This window comes from Manduca sexta, chromosome 16, assembly GCF_014839805.1.
Source record: "Manduca sexta isolate Smith_Timp_Sample1 chromosome 16, JHU_Msex_v1.0, whole genome shotgun sequence".
In the NCBI taxonomy this organism is placed as follows: Eukaryota; Metazoa; Arthropoda; class Insecta; order Lepidoptera; family Sphingidae; genus Manduca; species Manduca sexta.
Window position 1 is genome coordinate 3365464 of NC_051130.1, and position 19581 is coordinate 3385044.

Below are 19581 nucleotides of genomic sequence, written 5' to 3' on the forward strand. Positions count from 1 at the left end.
AACACAAATAATGTAAAGTCCCTATTACAAAAAAGCAACCGAAAACCACTTTTGCTGACGCTACAGAGCATTTGAACCGTCAACAAAAACAAACTGTCAGCGAAGTGTCGCAAACGCGCTAACTCCGCTCGGATAGAGCGGCTTATATCAACTAACTGTTGCGCTGTCACTCCCTCAAACGACCTCTTTCAAAGGGCTTTTGTGAGGGTTCGGTATTGTTTAAGAACAGTCTTTGAAGGGGTAGGCAGAGATGCAACTGGTACTTCACTGAGTTTATATTTGTTGATAAGCAAGTATATATATATTGGATAGGAATTCTAATTTCAAATAATAATTTAAGTATCAAAGAGACCCTTATAATTATAAATTAGTTAAAGCCTAAAAACATTTTATTTACCATCGTTTGTTTAATGTAATCATTTTATGTTTCTCTCGCGATGCATATTTCTCTTCTCTTTGTATAAAGATTGAAGAAACCTAATCTATACTAATATTACAAAGTTGAAAAGTTTGTTTGTTTATAAGTTGTTAGTAGTTAGTTGCTAATAGTAGTTGTTGTTAATGTCTGGAAATACTTCACTAACAGGAAGCTGCATTACAACTGCTATAAGCTACTTTTCCCATCCTGGGTAATTTATCCCGGAAAACGTATTTACGCGAGCGAAACTGCGAGAAAAAGCCAGTCGGAAATATATTTAGCCAAGACTCGAAATAACTTACTGTTATTAAGATTACAAAGCACTTTGAAGGATCAGAATTTGAACATCAAAAGGTCCCGAGCGTGCGCGTCTTCTAAATCGCATCCTCGAAACTGTCAACGGTAATGCGAAGGTATATCCATACTATTTGTCATTAGAGAGAAGAGAATCTGGTGATGTGATATACTTTGCACTAGCATTATCTCGCGGCTCCGAACGTGTTTTAGCTCGATTGTGGATACTTTGAAGATTTTCATTATGGTATTGCAGAATGGGTTTGGTTTTTTACGATCAACTGATTGCCTGACGGTTTAAAAAACAACTAATTTTGACATTCCACAGATTTTATATTCTGAATCTACACCAAGACGGTTATGCATTAGCGACTGTACATTGTCAATTAACATAGATCACAATTAAAGCTGTATAGACAAATTGTTCTGTAATTTTTCGTGGCGCTGAAATTCACTTTCAAGTTGAAATTAAATTATTTCAAATTTTATCTCAGTTTTTTATATTCTATTTTTCTCCCGAAGACATTGCAGCCTTCGATAATCGAAAAATTGTTTTATTTCAACATCTAACATTCGCGTAAACGTAGAAATCATGACACTTTGAAGCTGGTCATACATTTTTCAAACGAACGCTTATTCCCAATCGTTCATTCATTCAGGTACCCCAAACACTAATTTCTCGGCCCATGCTAAAAAAGATTGTGCTATGAAAAAAGACAGTCAGCTAAACTCAGTTTATTGCACTACGTTTATTTTCGCAATCTCACGGCACTATCTCCTTTAAATAATGTAAGGGGTTAGCGAAAAAGTCCTCCCAAGGTAGACCTAAAGATATTAAACCTTTTCGCGGCGCATAAAAAATTGCTCCGTATGAAATCAGATTGGTCCACAGTTGTGAAACTCAGACGTTATTTAAATTAATATTTTGTACACCAAATACATTTTACATCTTATTTATACGAAATTTTGTACAAATATTTAGATGTTTGTTCAAAATGCACGTAAAACTGCTGAACATTATTTACCTGAAATGTTTAATTAAGTTTAATTAAATTTTATAGGCTTTTTCTCCCAAGAACGTACAGTAGAATTTTTACCAGGTACGGTGTTTAGTGCGACCTGAGCCGCGGGCAACGCCGATTAAATAAGAACATTTTGTTTCATCATTGTGTATAAGATCGCGTTCTATGAAAATATATGACAAAGTCTTTGAAAGCGGTGCCTCACAGGCTTCCGCTTCCGCGTCTTCATTCCCGCCATTTCCTAATGTCGTGACGGCAAATTTAATTTTGGAATTTCTGAGCACACAAGTTCTTGTTCTCTAATATTACAATGCCTTCAAATGATATTTAAATAAGACTTTGCTCGCGATTCCGCCCGCAAAGAGAACCTGTTCAGAATGAAGTAATTAGTAAACTATATAATGTTCATTTAGAACATAGAGTATTTACATGCTAAATTCGATGCAAACCTATCAGCGCCTTTTGCGTTTTCTTCTTACAAACATCTAAAGCTCCAAATTTCTAACAAACATTATATATTGTTTTATATTTATGATGTTAGCGAAGTAGATTTAAGCAAAAATAAACTCTATAACCTACTTATTAACGCCTATATTAAACAGATTATAACCTATATATGTACCTACACAGTTGGTTTCTATCTGAAAATGTACATTTAATTTGTAAATTAAACCGTTGCAGCGAAATTAGAGCACGCGTCGACCGCAACGGTTTACGGATGTTAAGATTTGGAAAATGTTTGAGGTTTAAGGAAAATTTGCTATTAAGTCTTATTATGTCCAGTAGTTACACTGGCTACAATGTCCTTCAAATCGGAACACAACAGTGACTACACACTGCTGCTTGGCGGCCGACATAGACATTGCGGTGTACCTACCCAGGCGGATTCCCACATATGAGAGACCTACCACCAGTAAAACTGTACTTACCGCATACAAGTAATCTTTATATTACAACGGTAAAATTTCTGTTTTGTAACAAGTGAATTACGTATACAGGGTCATTTTGATATTGCGTTACTAAATGAAACTACATACTCGTCTTCACCTTTGCTGACATTGTGCAAAAATCTTCGATTAATAACTAATATTTTCACCAAGAATCCTGGTTTTAGTTTTCAGTTTTTTTTTTATCATTGTGTAGTTTAATGCGAATATGGCGTATGCGTGGATATATTTCTGACTGAACGTATGATGTTGCCGCTGCAACGAATTCTCTTAGAGTAGTAGTAGTGATTGAAATTTAACTAATTTTCGGATTCTATCGCGGTGTTAGTATTTTATTTTCTCCCGACGTTTCGAAGACTTTGCAGCCTTCATGGTCACGGGGGCGACTGAGGTGTTGTTCATCCGTAAAATCAAAGTTACAATATCTACCTACATTTTACAATTATACAACTTTTCTAAATTTTTTATATTTTAGCTGTTGGTGGTCCGATCTACGCAGAATGAGCTCACAGTGTCTTGAAGTAGTAGTAGTGGCTTAGGGCGAGTAAAATTAAAATTACTTTTTATTAATATTTATTTTGTTCGAAACTTACACTTTTTTATTTTACATCTATGGCTCAAATAACTTTTTGTAGTGTTATTTTCATATATATATGTGGTTTCATTTAGTAACGCGATGTCAAAATGACCCTGTATAAGAGACAATTTTCACCGCAAACGTGACCCGTGATTAGAGCAGGTTGGCCGGGCAGGCGAGTCCGGGATTTCATCGTGTCCCGCAATGGAGCTGTCTGTGCCATGTGTTTTTTAATTGAAAATGGAGTTGGCGGCTTATTGGTTTGCCTAACTGGAATTTCGGTTAGTGATGGGTTATAGTTGTATTCTGTTTCACTTGGTTTAAAATGTGTATTATGCAGTGGCGAAGGATGAATATAACCAGATTACTACCGGCTTTCCTTTCGTAACTTATTTAAAAACTAATTATCATGAGAACGATTTATAGATTACATTTATGCATATTAAGTACCCAGGCCCTTTTTGTCATTTCTATATTTGGGCACGCTAATTCTCGAGACTTGAAGTCGATATTGTTTTCAAATTCTTTAATTATTTTAGTTTTTATGGCAATTTTTCGTTGTTTTCGGAATTTCTTCTGTGGGCACCGCAAGGCTCCACGTTCCGCCACTAATAAAGGCCTGGTAGTACTTATAAGTTGTGTTAGGTTCTCTTTCGGAACATGTCACCCTTCGCCACTGTTATATTTAAATACTATTAACTTTTTATGGTGTTTCGATCAAGGCTTCATCCACGTAGAAATCGAGAAATAAAAAATGGATTATATCTTTGTCTAAGATTCAAACGTTAGAGTATTTTTTGACACGCCATAGCCGCTCTATTTTTACTTTTTTTATCCATTAAGTACTTATGTGCCTGTTAACTAAATGAAAAAATCGTCGCGTTTCTTTAATAATAAGTCGAATGCTAACCTGGGCAGCTAATACCGCTTTCTCTATTATTTACTTTGAAACAGAAGTGCAGTTTTCAAAATGTATGATCATAATGTTACATTAACTAACAAAATCTTATTTAACTTGATTAGTTAAAGTGCGAATTTTACTAGAAGATTTGATTGGGTTGTTTGATCTATTTGAGTGTCGGCGGAGTTTTCATTGAGCGACTTCGAACATAAACTTTACTGCTTCGTATGGCTCACGGTTACAAGGTAAATTTTTATGTATGTTCAAGAAATTTGATTTAATTTTTTTATACAATATTTCAAGAGAAGGAGACAAAATCGTGTGAGATATTTATATATCATTCAATTCGTACAAAAAAATATTATATTTATCATAGAACCTTGTAGTAGTGAGCCGAACTAAACTATTCTAAAATGTACTAAAATATTTCTAAAAATAAATTTACTTCCAATTAGAATTTGCAAATTGAAGGCCTCATTAAATATTGCTTGAAAATCTTATTCAAATAGTATTCGAACTCATTCTGCTCCTATTTTTAAGAATATTTTATTCAAACTTAATAAACCTTCTATAAATTACTTGAATAGCTCCTTTCGTCCATTCCACGTCGAAAATGGGCTATTGTAGTCTTAATAAATCTGCCTGGAATCAGAAAACTTTGCTATTTAATAGGTTTTATCTGATTTACACCTGTAAAATCTTAAGTATTACACAAACCACTTCAAGATTTGATTCCTGGTGAAAACTGATTTGTCGTAAATACAGATCTTAAACTTCAGACACACATGTGTCACGTCGTTACCCTTTTCAGAAGGCAGAAGTATCAACACGCCCAGATTTCGTCTGAAATGGGAACAAGCTTATCAATAGACCTAAACTCCATTAATAAGCGAATTCAATAAATTTTTTAAGGGTCCACGCCAGACGTCACGTTTTGCCAGACCTCATTGTAATCTCGATATTTAAACGGAGTTAGCTCCCTTTTCAAAACATTTATAGGCCGGGTTAAGGAAAGGTGTTTGATTCTCGATCGTGCGAATTTATGTCGTAATGTGTCGAAATGAAGGAACATTTTACATTATTTTCATATCACGTTATGTTTTTTTGGCTACAGGTTGTTGATATTGGTAATGTTTAGTGGCCAATTATAATAACTAAAGCGAAATAGTTCTCAAACAATTGTAGTGCCGACCCAACTTTACAGTAGTATAAGAATTAAGGACAGTTGAAAGAAAGCCAATAGAAAAGAATGGAAACAATTTCTTATACTTCCCTCTCGTAGCAGACGTGACCTCCGGCTTCCCGAAAGGGGCCTGTAGGTGGATGGCTGGCGTTTCTCTATCGAGCAAATAACGTATAAGAGGCTGGCGCCTGTGATCTAACTGCTGCCTCATTGCTTAGACTGCCAGAGGCGGTGATTAAAGGTCGACTACTGCGAGGGTCGCGATTGCATGTATATGCGTGCCCTGCGATCTTCGAGACAAGTGCGGGAGCGATACGGCGCGGTTTTAGTCGGTAGGATGTTTGAAACAGGCGAACAACGAAAATCTATAAATGAATTTCACCGTATTAAAAAAGAAGATATAGCCTCCTATTACCAAAATACCTTTCGCAAACGGCTCATTTTACAAAAGTAATTACAATCAAAACGTAAACACTTCACATTTAAACAACAATTTTTTATCACTCACAACATATCGAACGGAACTTAGAATAGCCCCCCACATGGCTTGATGCCAAGCACTAAAGTCCAGCACATGAGCGGTCGCAAACTGCTGACCCAGCCGCCACCATATTTGCGATTATAATTCCCTTATATTTCACAGCTTTGTGAAACATGCCCGGTTATTTATGTCCGGGATTTACATTACCATTTCTGTGTTGTTAAATGTTAGCTTGTTTGTTGTTTAGATTCGAGTTTTTGCTGGGTAGACATGTGTGGAAATTATATTGGATAATGTTGCAAGTATTTACGAAGTAAATCCGTAAATTGCTGTACCAATTCGGATGAAATTTGGCATGCAGGTCGTGTTTTGGATTAACGTAATAATATAGTCTTATTATAACATGAAAGATGAAACTTGGGCTTTTTTTGGGAAGAGAACTTTCACGTGGCTGAAATTGCGAGCAATATTCTGCCACTCACAAATTATAATTAAAAATGCTTCGATTTTTTACTACAAAAAAAAACGTAGCAACGTGTTGTGAAACGTCTTGACGGAGTCGATGAAGAGTTATTTCCATGTCCTCCAGTCTTCGGCTTTCCTCAAGACAGTGGTAATAGGAAGTCCTATTATAGTTTTTATTTGATCAGACCAGTGGGTAGGTGATCACCCGCTTCTACCGTCTATTTCCTTACAACCAGCAGTTTGTCGAAGGTCTCTGTCTTCGGGTGATGTGCATATTATCCTACTAATATTATAAATGTGAAAGTCTGTAAAGATGGATGTATGGATGTATGTATGTATGTTTGTTCCTCTTTCACGAAAAAATTACTGAATGGATTTGGATAAAACTTTACAGTAATATTGGTTATACATCAGAATAGCACATAGGCTACTATTTAGTTATAATATAACGATACATATCCAAGTAAGTCAGAAAAAAAATATCTCAGAAAACTCCTTCACGCGGACGAAGCCGCGAGCAAAAGCTAGTAATATATAACTATTAACACAAAAGTACTGCGAAATGGTTGGATACACACCGAATTATATTTTCAGATAAACAATTTCATGTCAGCTATAACTTATTCATAATTGCTGCTGTTACTAGAATTCACTCTCACGCAAAATTGAACTTTATGTTAGTTGCTTGTGTTTAGAATTATCAAATATATTTGGAAAATGGTATGTAATGTTAAGATTTAGACAATTTAGTCGTTTATGTGAAAGATTTTATTATTGTGAAGATATGAGATTAAATGTAAGGCATTACGTTATCTACATTGTAATTTTCTCGAGATTGTTTAACATTGGAGCGCCGAAAGTTGTTATAGCCTGCCATGAAAATAAAGACCCCGCTATCCTGATCACGCCTTTAGTGCTTTTTGGATTTAAAGTATTAACTTAGCAATTGCCAATACAATATACATCACGCCGTATCTCCAAAGAGGTAGGCAGAGGTGTAATCAGATCAACCACTACTATGTTTCGTCCCATGACATGATACGGAGAGAACCTATCGTCATAACGGACACAAATTCTAAACTACAGGCTGATTTTGTTTTTTTAATTAAGACGCAAAACAAATTACAATCAAAAAGTATAACAAATTATAAAGTATACAAACATAAAACTAGAATGTGTTCCTAAACTTTGCGCCCTATACTAGTTAATTACTTAAAGTGCAGGCTAAAATGAATTAAAACTATTGAGTTGAGTACTGTGTATAGTTAAAAAAATCAAACAAGAAAGTAGTATTAGTATAACTTAATATACATAACTAACTATTGCCGGTAACTATTAATTGTTTTAGAATTTTTGAGAATGATCCAAATCCGCCATTCATAATGTCAAGGTGTTTTATTGATACTGAGGAGAAAATAGACATCGTATAAAAATCCGGAAATGAAACACTACAAACAAAAAGAATCCTTTCTTTAAATGGAATCTGCCAACCCTACAATAGTCATACATATTCCTTTTAACCCGGCTAATTGTGAAGGGAATAGGGGCCGCGCCGGAATTCCGTCCCGTGTCCGCAGTTTCCGGTTATGGGCGGATATTCGTCCGGAAACTGTTGCCACAACGACACGTCACGCCGAGGCTTATGAGGCCGCCTTCACACCGTTCATTGAAGATTTTGGGGGCATTTTATTTTATACTAGCTGACCCGACAGACGTTGTCCCGTCTTAACTATGAATTTGCAGCGCGCATTCTGTCAATCGCTGACAGTTATTTCAAACAATTGACAGTTATATAAATATTTTTGTTAAGTTTTCTTAAATGTCAAATTTTCCGCGTAATTTATTGATTTTTTTTCTTTCATAAGAACCTTTTCCTGACAATAACAAACACAACAAAAAAAATAGTGAAATCAGTCCAGCCGTTCACGCGTGATGGCGTGACCAAGGGAAAAAAGGATTAATATTTATATATATATATAGATTATGTTCCATTTTAACTTACTTCTTACTAATATTACAAATGCGAATACTTTTGAAAATTTGATGTATAGATGTTTTTTAGAAGTATACACAGATACCGCTGTACAGATTTGGATTAAATTCTGTACATGGATGGTTCATGTCCTGGATTTATATATAGGCTACTTTATACCCCTGTAATTCGCTTCCGCAGAAAATATTTCCATATTTTTTAAACAAATGGCACTAGCATTATACAGGTAATGTGGATCGCTACAGTGATTCATGTACTTATCTAGCATGAATGCCTTTATAGCGGGCGAAGCCGCAAGCAACACCTAGTATTGGATTAAATACAATAATAAATAATCTGCTTAAGACAATTAAATGTAATATTTTATATTAAAAACGCCAGTCACACATTTTTTTTAATAATTTTTTTTTTACTTATCAGTTATTTACTTATTGATAAAAGTACTATTTTCTAAATTGACAGAAACTCTAGTCTTAAAAATAAAATATCTGTGCAGTAAAGAACAGACAGGTCTAGTTTAAAATATGATACTCTCGTACTGCTAAAATGAATGATGACAACGTGTTCTGTGAGGGAGCGTCCTCCAATTACCGTCGCTTTGGTGTGAGAGGTTCCCAAGAGCCTGTTCCCTCACATTGTTGAAAATCACCTTTATGTTCCAGTATGGGACAGTGGGCTAATTGATAATTGTGTTTTTATTCATTTAAATATCACTACATAGTATAAAACAAAGTCGCTTTCTCTGTGCCTATGTGTGATTAAATCTTTAAAACTACGGTTAAATTCGATGCGGTTTTTTTTAATAGATAGAGTGATTCAAGTGGAAGGTTTATATGTATAATAATAACATCCATTAAATAGTCAGCATTGCACCCGTGCGAAGCCGGGGCGGGTCGCTAGTAAATTATAAAAGTATTCTATAAAGATATAAATTAGTAAAGGATGGTTTGAATAAACCGGGATAGAACTAGTGTTTTACAGGAAACTGAAGTGGCTGGACATGGAAAGTCGCTTGGCAGGTGTTATGAACAATATCCCTTAAACTCGAACTACAGTACCTGCAACCCTATACATATTAAACTAAGTCTCCTTTTCTGTCTGTATGTTATCGATTTTCTCAAAATCTTCTGAACGCATTTTTATGTTTGGTATTGGGATAGTGTCAAGACCCTGGGAAGGTTATAATCTACTTTCTCTCTCTCTAATCGTTCCCTCAATGCTGAGGATCGTGACCCCTGTCACTTGGTCGAGTCTTGGACATCTGATCCTCCGCTAGATGCAGTGCCTCCGGGATACCTATTCCAGAAAAATACATAGCGGTACTTTTATCCCGGAAATCCATCACGCGGGCGAAGCCGCAAGCAAAAGCTAGTGGCCGGGATAAAAGTAACATATGTGTTAATTTCAGATATGGTCTGTCCATGTGCGTATACAAATTCCTTCAGCTGTCACTGCATTTACTTACAACAAACAACCAAACAAGCAAACATTTAAACATCGGTAACCATTCGCGTTTATAATATTAAAAACTAGGATTAATTATTTCTCCTGTAAGATATTTAGAGTATTGACTCCATTATTCGAACATGATAATTTGACAGATATGTTGTATCCATCGGAACACAATGAGGTGGACTGCAGCTCATCACCCCTTTGTTAGCCGGGTGTGTCGTCACACGTTGATTACGGACATCATTGGCTTATTGTCTTCCTGCTGATGTATCGCTTTCATAATAGACTAGCTGACCTGACAGACGTTGTCCCGTCTTAACTATGAATATTGAATTCGAATTGGTATAATAAAATAAATACTATTCAAAAACATAGTGTTTATTATTATAATGTTCTATGATACACGCATTCTGTCAATCGCCGACAGTTATTTTAAACAGTTGACAGTTCTATAAAATTTGTATTGTCATTAAGGTTTTTTAAATTTTCTAATATTCCGCTCAACTGCCTTAATTTTTTCTTTCATAAGAACCTTCTCTTGATAATAATTAACACAACGAAAAAAGAATTAGCGAAATTGTTCCATCCGTTCACGAGTGATGCGATGACCAAGGGAAATAGAGATTCGTTTTTATATATATAAATTAGATGAAAGCTCACATTTCTATACCTGTGATGGTAGATAGAATTGCATTCAGTGCCTAAATTATTTCACATATGTAAAAAAGTTATACTACGTATATTATGATTTCTTATGTTTACGCGAATGTTAGACATTAAAATTAAATTATTAATCTAACCTCTGTGACCACGAAGGCTGCAAAGTCTTCGCAACATCGGGAGAAAATAAAAATATAAAAACCGCGATATAATCCTAAAAATAGTTAATTTTAATACGTATATTATATTTGAATATTATAATATCCCAATATTGTGTAAAGATCCTTACATTAGTCGCGATCCAATAATATCTACAGTGACAAAAAGAACAATTTAAAGTCATATATTTAAAAAATACTACCGCTTCTAAACTGTCGTCGGAAACCCCGTAATACCGAAATGCACTCATGTGATGAAAGGCCCGGCAAAAACTATGGAATCCATTTTCTTTGTGGACGCCAATCGATCTCCTCGACAGCGACCGAATATTCTTTGAAACGAAAATCTTGTATCAAAATATTGTATAGAGATTTTATTAGATTACCTTTAGTGTGTGTATAATACGCTATTGTTGCGATAGAAATGTTCTTGTGAGGGTATTTGTGACACGTCTTGCTTTTAAAACTAAAATAATTACATACATACATACATAACATCACGCATCTATCCCCGAAGGGGTATGCAGAGGCGCAACTAGGGCACCCACTTTTCGCCAAGTATGTTCCGTCCCATGATGTGATAGGGGCGAGCCTATCGCCATATCGGGCACAAATTCCAGACTCCGGGCTGATACTGAGCAGAAAAAACCCAAATATCATTTTGCCCGACCCGGGATTCGAACCCAGGACCTCAGAGCGCTATTGTACCGGACATGCAATACAACTACGCCATCGAGGCAGTCAGTTATAAAATAATTTATGTTAATTTATGTTAATGTATTCTATAACTTAAATTGTGTATAACTATAATATATGTATTCATACCATCTCCAAAAATAGTTTCTAATATAAAACAAAGGCCGATTTATTTGTTAGTTTAAGTATGTTCCATCACTGTCAATGTCTGTTACTTCGTTATATGTTATCTAAATTCTAGATGTTGTTAAGCATGTTTTTTAGTATTAGTATCTTTAAGTTGTATTGTCACTTAGACACCTAGTGCCATAATATATATAAACTGTGGTCATGTTGTGTCCATCTGTTATAGGAGATGCAATTGTAATAGTGTATATGTATATGTGAAGCTATATGTGTTTTTATATTGTAATCTCCGTAGATGGTCCTGAATAAATAAATAAAAACACTGAGCGTATGAAAGACCGAGTGAATTAATTTAAAGCAGTTGGTCATTGACAGTCGTACTGGTCGGTTGGTTGGTGAAATATTTTTTGAAAGTATTTCTGTAGTCAATATTTTTATTTTAATAATCTTGTTTGTTGCTTACGACACAAGCGACACATTCTTCGGAAAACCAGCGTTGGCTTTATTGCCAGTATATGCTGAGTTGGACCCCTTTTGTAACACTTTTTATTTGTTTTGTTTTATATCTATAATGATTTCTTATGTTTACGCGAATGTTAGACATTGAAATTAAACTACTTTTCGGATTCTATCAGTTTTTTATATTTTTGTTTTCTCCCGGCGTTTCGAAGACTTTGCAGCCTTCATGGTCACGGGGGGACTGATTGCGTTACAAATAAATTATTTCTTTCCTTTCTTTTCTAATAGCTATACGATCAATAATTAGCACCAACATTTGAACTTAGAATTGCGAAGCATTTGGTTATTACAATAAATTAGATGGAAAGTCTCATATCTTACTTGAAACTTTTGGAATAAATTCAACATAATTTTCTATGATCCAATGGTATCACCCAAATAAGTCCATAATGTAGTCCCTGCATGCATTAATCCTGCAGACAAATTTGCGAGGCCTTGCCACTTCTAAAAGTTCTATCGTCAAGGTAATTTAACGCATATTTCAAATACATGTAAATAAACACGTTAGGGGCTTACATAGTGTTTGGAATGGTCGGGGTAAAGGTCCAGGCCTTATCGCTAAATATGTTAATTTGGGGAGAATGAAGCGGTACGGGTAAACGGCCTCTTTGGCACAATTTCGATTTAAGAGGTTGTCAAGTTTATACCTCCAAATGTTGTACATTACATTTTTAAGTTTTTTTTTTTTACTGTAAAATGAGTAATCAGTATATAGGTAATGTTAAATTAATTTTTTGGTTTTTGAAGGCGGTGTAATTTATTCTTAAAATGTTTTTTTTGTTTCTATCAGCGTTCATGTTTATGGAACACCATATTGTCAAGACCCCAGGCCGACTAACACCACAATTTCTAATCATAACTAATTGTGTATTTCTCCGCACACATCAGGCCATTCCCAAAGGGGTAGACAGAGGTACCAGGCACCAATTGTCACTACGTGTGTTTCGTGATGTGATAGGGAACGAGTATAACTCATATAGAATAAATTCCAGCAGAGCATAAATTCCAAACTCCAGGTTGACACTAAGCAAAAAACCCTAATATCACTGCCCGCTCCTGGATTCAAACTCGGGATCTAAGAGAATTATTGTACCAAGCACGCACTAAAACTATGCCACCGAGACGGCCATGTAAATCTTTAAGTGTATATTTAAAAAATATATATTTTTTCCCAATTTAGGAATAAATCCAGGACCACATTATCAAAGCCTAATTGCACTCTTAGGAGACCTAAAGATAAAAGTTCAAAAGACTACTGGGCTTAACATATTACTGTACTAACCATAGTTAGGTTTGCAAAACCTCTCTCTAATATTTCCATTAAATCTTCCTATATTGAGTGCTAACAGTAATCTTTTCCTATAATAATAAATAATAATAATATCAGCCCTGTATTATATACTTGCCCACTGCTGAGCACGGGCCTCCTCTACTACTGAGAGGGATTAGGCCTTAGTCCACCACGCTGGCCTAGTGCGGATTGGTAGACTTCACACACCTTCGAAATTCCTATAGAGAACCTTTCAGATGTGCAGGTTTCCTCACGATGTTTTCCTTCACCGTTAAAGCGAACGATAAATTCACAAAGAATACACACATAATTTTTTAGAAAAGTCAGAGGTGTGTGCCCTTGGGATTTGAACCTGCGGACTTTCGTCTCGGCAGTCCGTTCCACACCCAACTAGGCTATCGCCGCTTTTCCTATATTGAGTGGCAATAGGCAATGGTCCAAATGAACAATCATCAAAGCAATTAGGAACCTTTGATGATCGCAAATTGTTGTATTGTTCTGTTAGATGTATATGAATTAATTCAGAACTAAATTCCATAGCAGGCCCAGTAACAAAAGAAATTAAACTGTATGTCGAAGGAATAGATCCCAATTTAATTAAAAAGGAGACGTCACTGTCAACCACATTGTTCCACTTCATCATCACTTTCGAAGACCCGAAAGTAAAACTTCATTTTGTCCTTCACTTTTCATTAAAGGATGCTCCAAACTTGATTAAGAATTTCCACACAGTTTGACAGCTCCAACGCAAGTGCAACGGCCCTCAGTATTGATAGGACAATGACAGAATAATCCAGAGCACCCACAGCTAACAAGAATAATGAGTCATACGAAATAAAATATACATTTCCGCCCCGTCATATATTATATTACTTAAAGATTATTTCATTGCACCTATAACACGTCACGCCTAGGTTTTCTGTTGGAGAACCACTACTCTGTAATCATTTTTATAATACTGTTGGAGGTGCCACAAAGTCTAGGTAAGATTGAATGGTTTAATTAATGTACATTTTTTTTATTTTGATTATTTAATTCGTATTTCTTATGGCCTTAGCAATCAATCCAAAATCTATTCTATATTCAAACTGGAAAGGATGATTATACTTTATCTCTCTCCTATACCCTAAGGCCAATCATAAAATCCACAAACCGTTAAGGTAACATTGTGTAACATGAATAAAATTACTTTCATTTGCTCAAACTTCGTAAAGAATTTTCCTGTATAAAATTTTCATGAAGTCCAATTTATTTTACCACTAGCTTTCGCTCGCAGTTCTGCCCGCGTGAAATAGTTTTTTCGGGATAAAAATTCCGCTTTATATTTTCCCGGAATAAAACGTAATCTGTAGCAATGAGGAGTAATGTTATATAACTTCCTATAAGTGAAAGATTTAAAAAAACGGTTCAGTAGTTTCAAACAAACTTATATACAGCTTTATATATTAGTATAAAGCAATAAAGTGACGCACAACCAATCATGTATAACTAAAAAAATAAAATAGCCTTTATTTCCCCATGTACAGCAATAATTGAAATTAAAATATATTTAAGGTATTCATAATATTAGATTTATATACCACAATTCATATTAATATACTAGCTGACCCGGCAAACTTCGTACCGCCTAACAGTCGACATATTGATATTAATATTTATACGATACTAACGTCACTCAATTGTTTTGCCTTCCCCGAACCCCTCTACTAACACTTAAACTTTATAAAAATAATAAAATAATAATATCAGCCCTGTATTATATACTTGCCCACTGCTGAGCACGGGCCTCCTCTACTACTGAGAGGGATTAGGCCTTAGTCCACCACGCTGGCCTAGTGCGGATTGGTAGACTTCACACACCTTCGAAATTCCTATAGAGAACTTCTCAGGTGTGCAGGTTTCCTCACGATGTTTTCCTTCACCGTTAAAGCGAACGATAAATTTACAAAGAATACACACATGATTTTTTAGAAAAGTCAGAGGTGTGTGCCCTTGGGATTTGAACCTGCGGACATTCGTCTCGGCAGTCCGTTCCACACCCAACTAGGCTATCGCCGCTTTAAACAACTTTAAACTTTATAGTATGGTATTAATATTCAAATTAACTTTTAAGTATTATTACGAATCTTTTGTATGGGAATATAGAAAAGTGTTGTTTTTAGACTTTTTCAGGCATTTTTTTTAATTTTTCTCTGTGTAAGAATCCAACCTCGTACTTCAAGGAATATTATAAAAAAAGAATTAGCGAAATCGGTTCAGCTGCTCTCAAGATTTGCTCTTAGTAAGACATTCAGCTATTTATTTTTATATTATAGATAACAACGCATAAACATTTTTTTTTAACCAATCACGTGTCATCATTTATTTCCGTATCATTCATTTTATCTGTCCCATATTGAATAATATCGATAATGTTCATCGGTTAATATTACTTTCATTTCCTACGTTAAATATTTTCGATATTACGTACTATTCCATTGTTATATTTGTATAAAGTATAGTTTATATTATGTAACGATTGGCTTTCTGCTCGCGATGGAGTCGCGTACTTCGTCAAAAATCGCCTTTTGGCATTTAGGAATAATTTTTAGAGAAAAAATAAGATCTTATGGGTGAAAGAATTTTTAAAATCAAAGGAATCCTGTCAGAGATTAACGCCTTGTAAAGATGGGAAGCAATTTCTGATATAGGTTTCTTTTTATATTTGAAAGAGGGTACTGATCTCACACCGATGGTAAATGCTACAGCTATCTTATTTGTAGCTGTTTCTTTCCCATGATTTGAAACTAGGAGACTTGACCCCCATATTTAACACAAATTGTCAACTGCTTATATCTGGTGCAAATTTGGAATCGTAAAAGCTATCCATTGTATTTATCCCATTAATCGATGTTAAAGGGGCACAGCAAGTATTAGACAAAGGAAGTTTCAACGGGACAGAATATCGTGTTCATATCGTGAGGTAATGCGACCGCGACACGAACTTCTGCACGCTATCCGAAAAATTTCATTACTTTACGTACCATCACGCTAATTTCCTATTCAAGGGTAGGTAGAATTGGAACACACCCACATTTTTCAGCTATCAGACGTGTTGGCAACTTAGCGGGTTTCCTACTGAAAATGGCTTTAGATCCTTGTTTTTAGAAGTTAATGGATTAGTTTATAAGTCAGTAGAAAGTGGCCTAAATCTCCAAAAAAATTACACGCATTTTATCAAACGATATAGCTATTGCAGGTTAATATAGTAAGGTGACGTCGCCGAAAATGTAAACAATCATACTACTGCGAACGACTGCCGCATATAAAAAAGTCAGAAAATAAAAACAGAAAATCTAGCTTCTAGTGGTTTGAACAGTTATTTATTGCGGTTTCGGCAAAAAAAAGTTGGCAACACTGGCTAGAAGTTGTTAGTTGCTTAAAGTTAACTTTTCACACAATGTTTATATCGTTTTATTTGTTACAGAAAACAACGCGAAGTTGGATAGAGACAACATTCCAGAAGAGAGAGTGCAAATGCTTCGTAGCCAGCGCAAAAGATGAGCATGTGTAAGTAGAGAAAGCTATTAATCTTATTTTCTACAACAAATCTATTGCCAATATTATAAGTTTCTGTGAATAAAATTAAATGTTTTTTTTTGCACTTGAAATTAACGAAAGCACACATACGTGGTGCAACCCGTTAATATGAAAGAATAAGAAGAACGTTTGCTTAAAGTAAACACAAATCTTTAAATGGATTTTAAGATTTGACACAATTAAACACAATCCTGAATTAACACGTAGACTATATTTCTATCCCCGAAAAATGCACCACAAGTTATAAATAATTGGGGCGTGCGTTTCATTCCTGTCAGTAATCGATTCTAGCAATCAAATAAACCTTAAAATAGTATAATTTCCCACGGGAATTAGAGAAAAACTCATAAATGTACGTGCAAAGGAAAGGCGGTGGTTCCCAAGGGATTGGGCTCGGTGCAAACTGTATTTTATCGGAATTACTTCACCAAATAGGTGGTTACTAGAAATCCCTTAGACGACTTTATCATTCCCTAAGGAAAGTGGGTGAGAGTAATTGCATAGTTCAATATATTCTTTAATATTATTGTTACTCAGTAGGCAGATGGTCGTAAATTTCATATTCGTGTATGAAGCTGGGAGACATAGTTTTCTTTTTTAATGGCAATTGTAAATTTGGCCAATTTCAAGTTAGAGAGATATAATTACTTCTTACCTCTATTTTGGGGTGTTCATAGATAAAACGTCATGCATTCTTATAGTATATTACTATAGTGTCAAAGTAGTACATATTAATTCCTAGAAGAATGGTGCTAGCCGCACTACTAGCGCCATCTGTTACACTTGTTTTCTTTGATGTTTTAACTCTATACAGGATGTTTTTTCAAAGAGTATCCATATTTTATTATTACATTCCAAATATATATAATGACTAATATAAAATGAAAAATATTTAAAATTAAGTATAATTAACAAGTTATTTACATTTCAAAATATCTCAAATAGTGTTCGATTTATGGTCAATGTTTATACGTTTGTACGCGCGATCATTGATAACAATCATACAACCATACACATAAGCCAATGTGAACATGTGTTAATTTGCCGACGAAACGTAAACCGATCCTTGCCTCCTTAGCGAAGCGACGCGGGCACACAGTCTGATAATGATTATTACCTACACATAGCAGATAGTTCTGTACTTTTACCGATTTTAGGACCGTCATAATAAATAAAAACTAAAACACTATGTTAATATTTTAAAATCGCAAACCACTGTTAGTCTTTATTATGGCGTATTTAAAAAATTGGAATCAACTATTAACCTTCAACAATACGGGTGGAACCCTGAAGAATTCAGTAACATCCACACGTAATACTCGCTAACATCGCATTGTTTAGCTGCCTCATTGGCACCAGCACGAGGGTCCCGCAAGAAAAACTCGATAACCGCGTTTTCGATGACCGGGCGTATCACGGCATGTCCTCCTTGATCAGCTTTATAAGAGGGTGTACTGAACTGCCCAAACTCCAATAACCTTTGGTTGGCTTCCAAATTCGTTCTTTGATTGGGTGCGCGGGAGATAAGTACTTACTCCATTGTCTTTGAAGACGCGGTAGTGTTTTATGTTCATAACTTTCCCAACTTAAAATGTAGCACTGTATTATCCCATAATATTCACGGATTGAGTAACTGACTTTAGTTTGTTGAGCCATTAATAACAATTATGACAAATTTGGCAAAATACAAAAAAATTAAAAAACACGGGCATACGTAATTAGGTCACGGTCAACACTGGCAAGCGGGAGAGCAGAGAGGTGGCGGCGGCGGACCGCGCGGGCGGAGGGGCAGGAGGCCTCACGAGTTTTGTAGGTAGATAGGGAAGATCGCGATCGGCGCGGGCGCCTGCACCGGCCGAAGTGCCTGGGCGGCGGGCAGCGGGCGGCGGGACGGCGGTACGGTGGGCCCAAGCGTTAGATGTTTTCGAGCCTTTCTTATCGTATGTTTTGAATGTGTGCGGGCGTAGGTCAAAATTAGGTATTACTATGAATGTTTATGAATGGCTTGTAGTACTATTAATAAACACCTTTCGTATTGTCTGTGTGTTCTGTTTTTTAGGGACAATAAGTCGGAATTTTATGAAAAAAAAAATATTGTTTTTTATTTCATGAATCGTATATACTACCGATTCTGAACCACCTGTAAAAAAACGTTTTCAACGGAACTTTTTTTTTTCGTGCACGATAAGGCTTTTTTTATTTCTAGAATGTATATCTGTGTTATCTTTGCGTCTATTAGATTTTATTAGACAGTTAGCTTTATTGTAGCAATTTCCACAGACCTCACAGTAAAGTAACGCGGTTATATCTAGTTACATGTATCTTTCTCAGTTATATCTCTTTTCTTTGTTTCCTACATAGAAAGATATAAACAACTTATTGATCAAAATTGCGTGTAATGGTTATTTAAGTATAAAAAGAGAAGGTGCGAATTCGATTCTTCAAAACAAGACAAATAAAATACTTGTAATTCTAAAAAAATTGGGTTTGAGTGTTGTCGCATTGGAAGACTATTTATTTATTTAAGACCATCTACAGAGATTACAATAATAAATAAACATAAATCTACATGAACATATGGTTAAAATTTCATTGCATCTCTAATAACAGATGGACACATGAGAGAAACAAATATTAGGCGTTATAAAAGTTAAAATAAAATTATTAAACTACACAGAAGACTAATGACTAAGTGAGATTATCCTAAATCTTGGTATAAAAGTTATATTTTAATATATTTATTTGTATTGCTACAGTATCTTAGATTACCTCTATCTAGAAATTTGGCAATTAAATTGGTAGCCTACCTGTCAACCTTG

The 19581-nt window shown here is 35.2% G+C and overlaps 1 protein-coding gene across 8 annotated transcripts in view; it reads left to right on the forward strand.

Moving 5' to 3' along the window:
* Window positions 1-19581, forward strand: part of LOC115447351 (transient receptor potential cation channel trpm) — a 266806-nt gene that overhangs the window by 153996 nt on the left and 93229 nt on the right. For all 8 annotated transcript variants that reach the window (XM_037439440.1, XM_037439437.1, XM_037439436.1 and 5 more), the window contains one exon: window positions 16650-16732. In XM_037439440.1, coding sequence (XP_037295337.1) covers window positions 16650-16732 — 83 coding nt within the window. The remainder of the gene's footprint in view (window positions 1-16649; window positions 16733-19581) is intronic.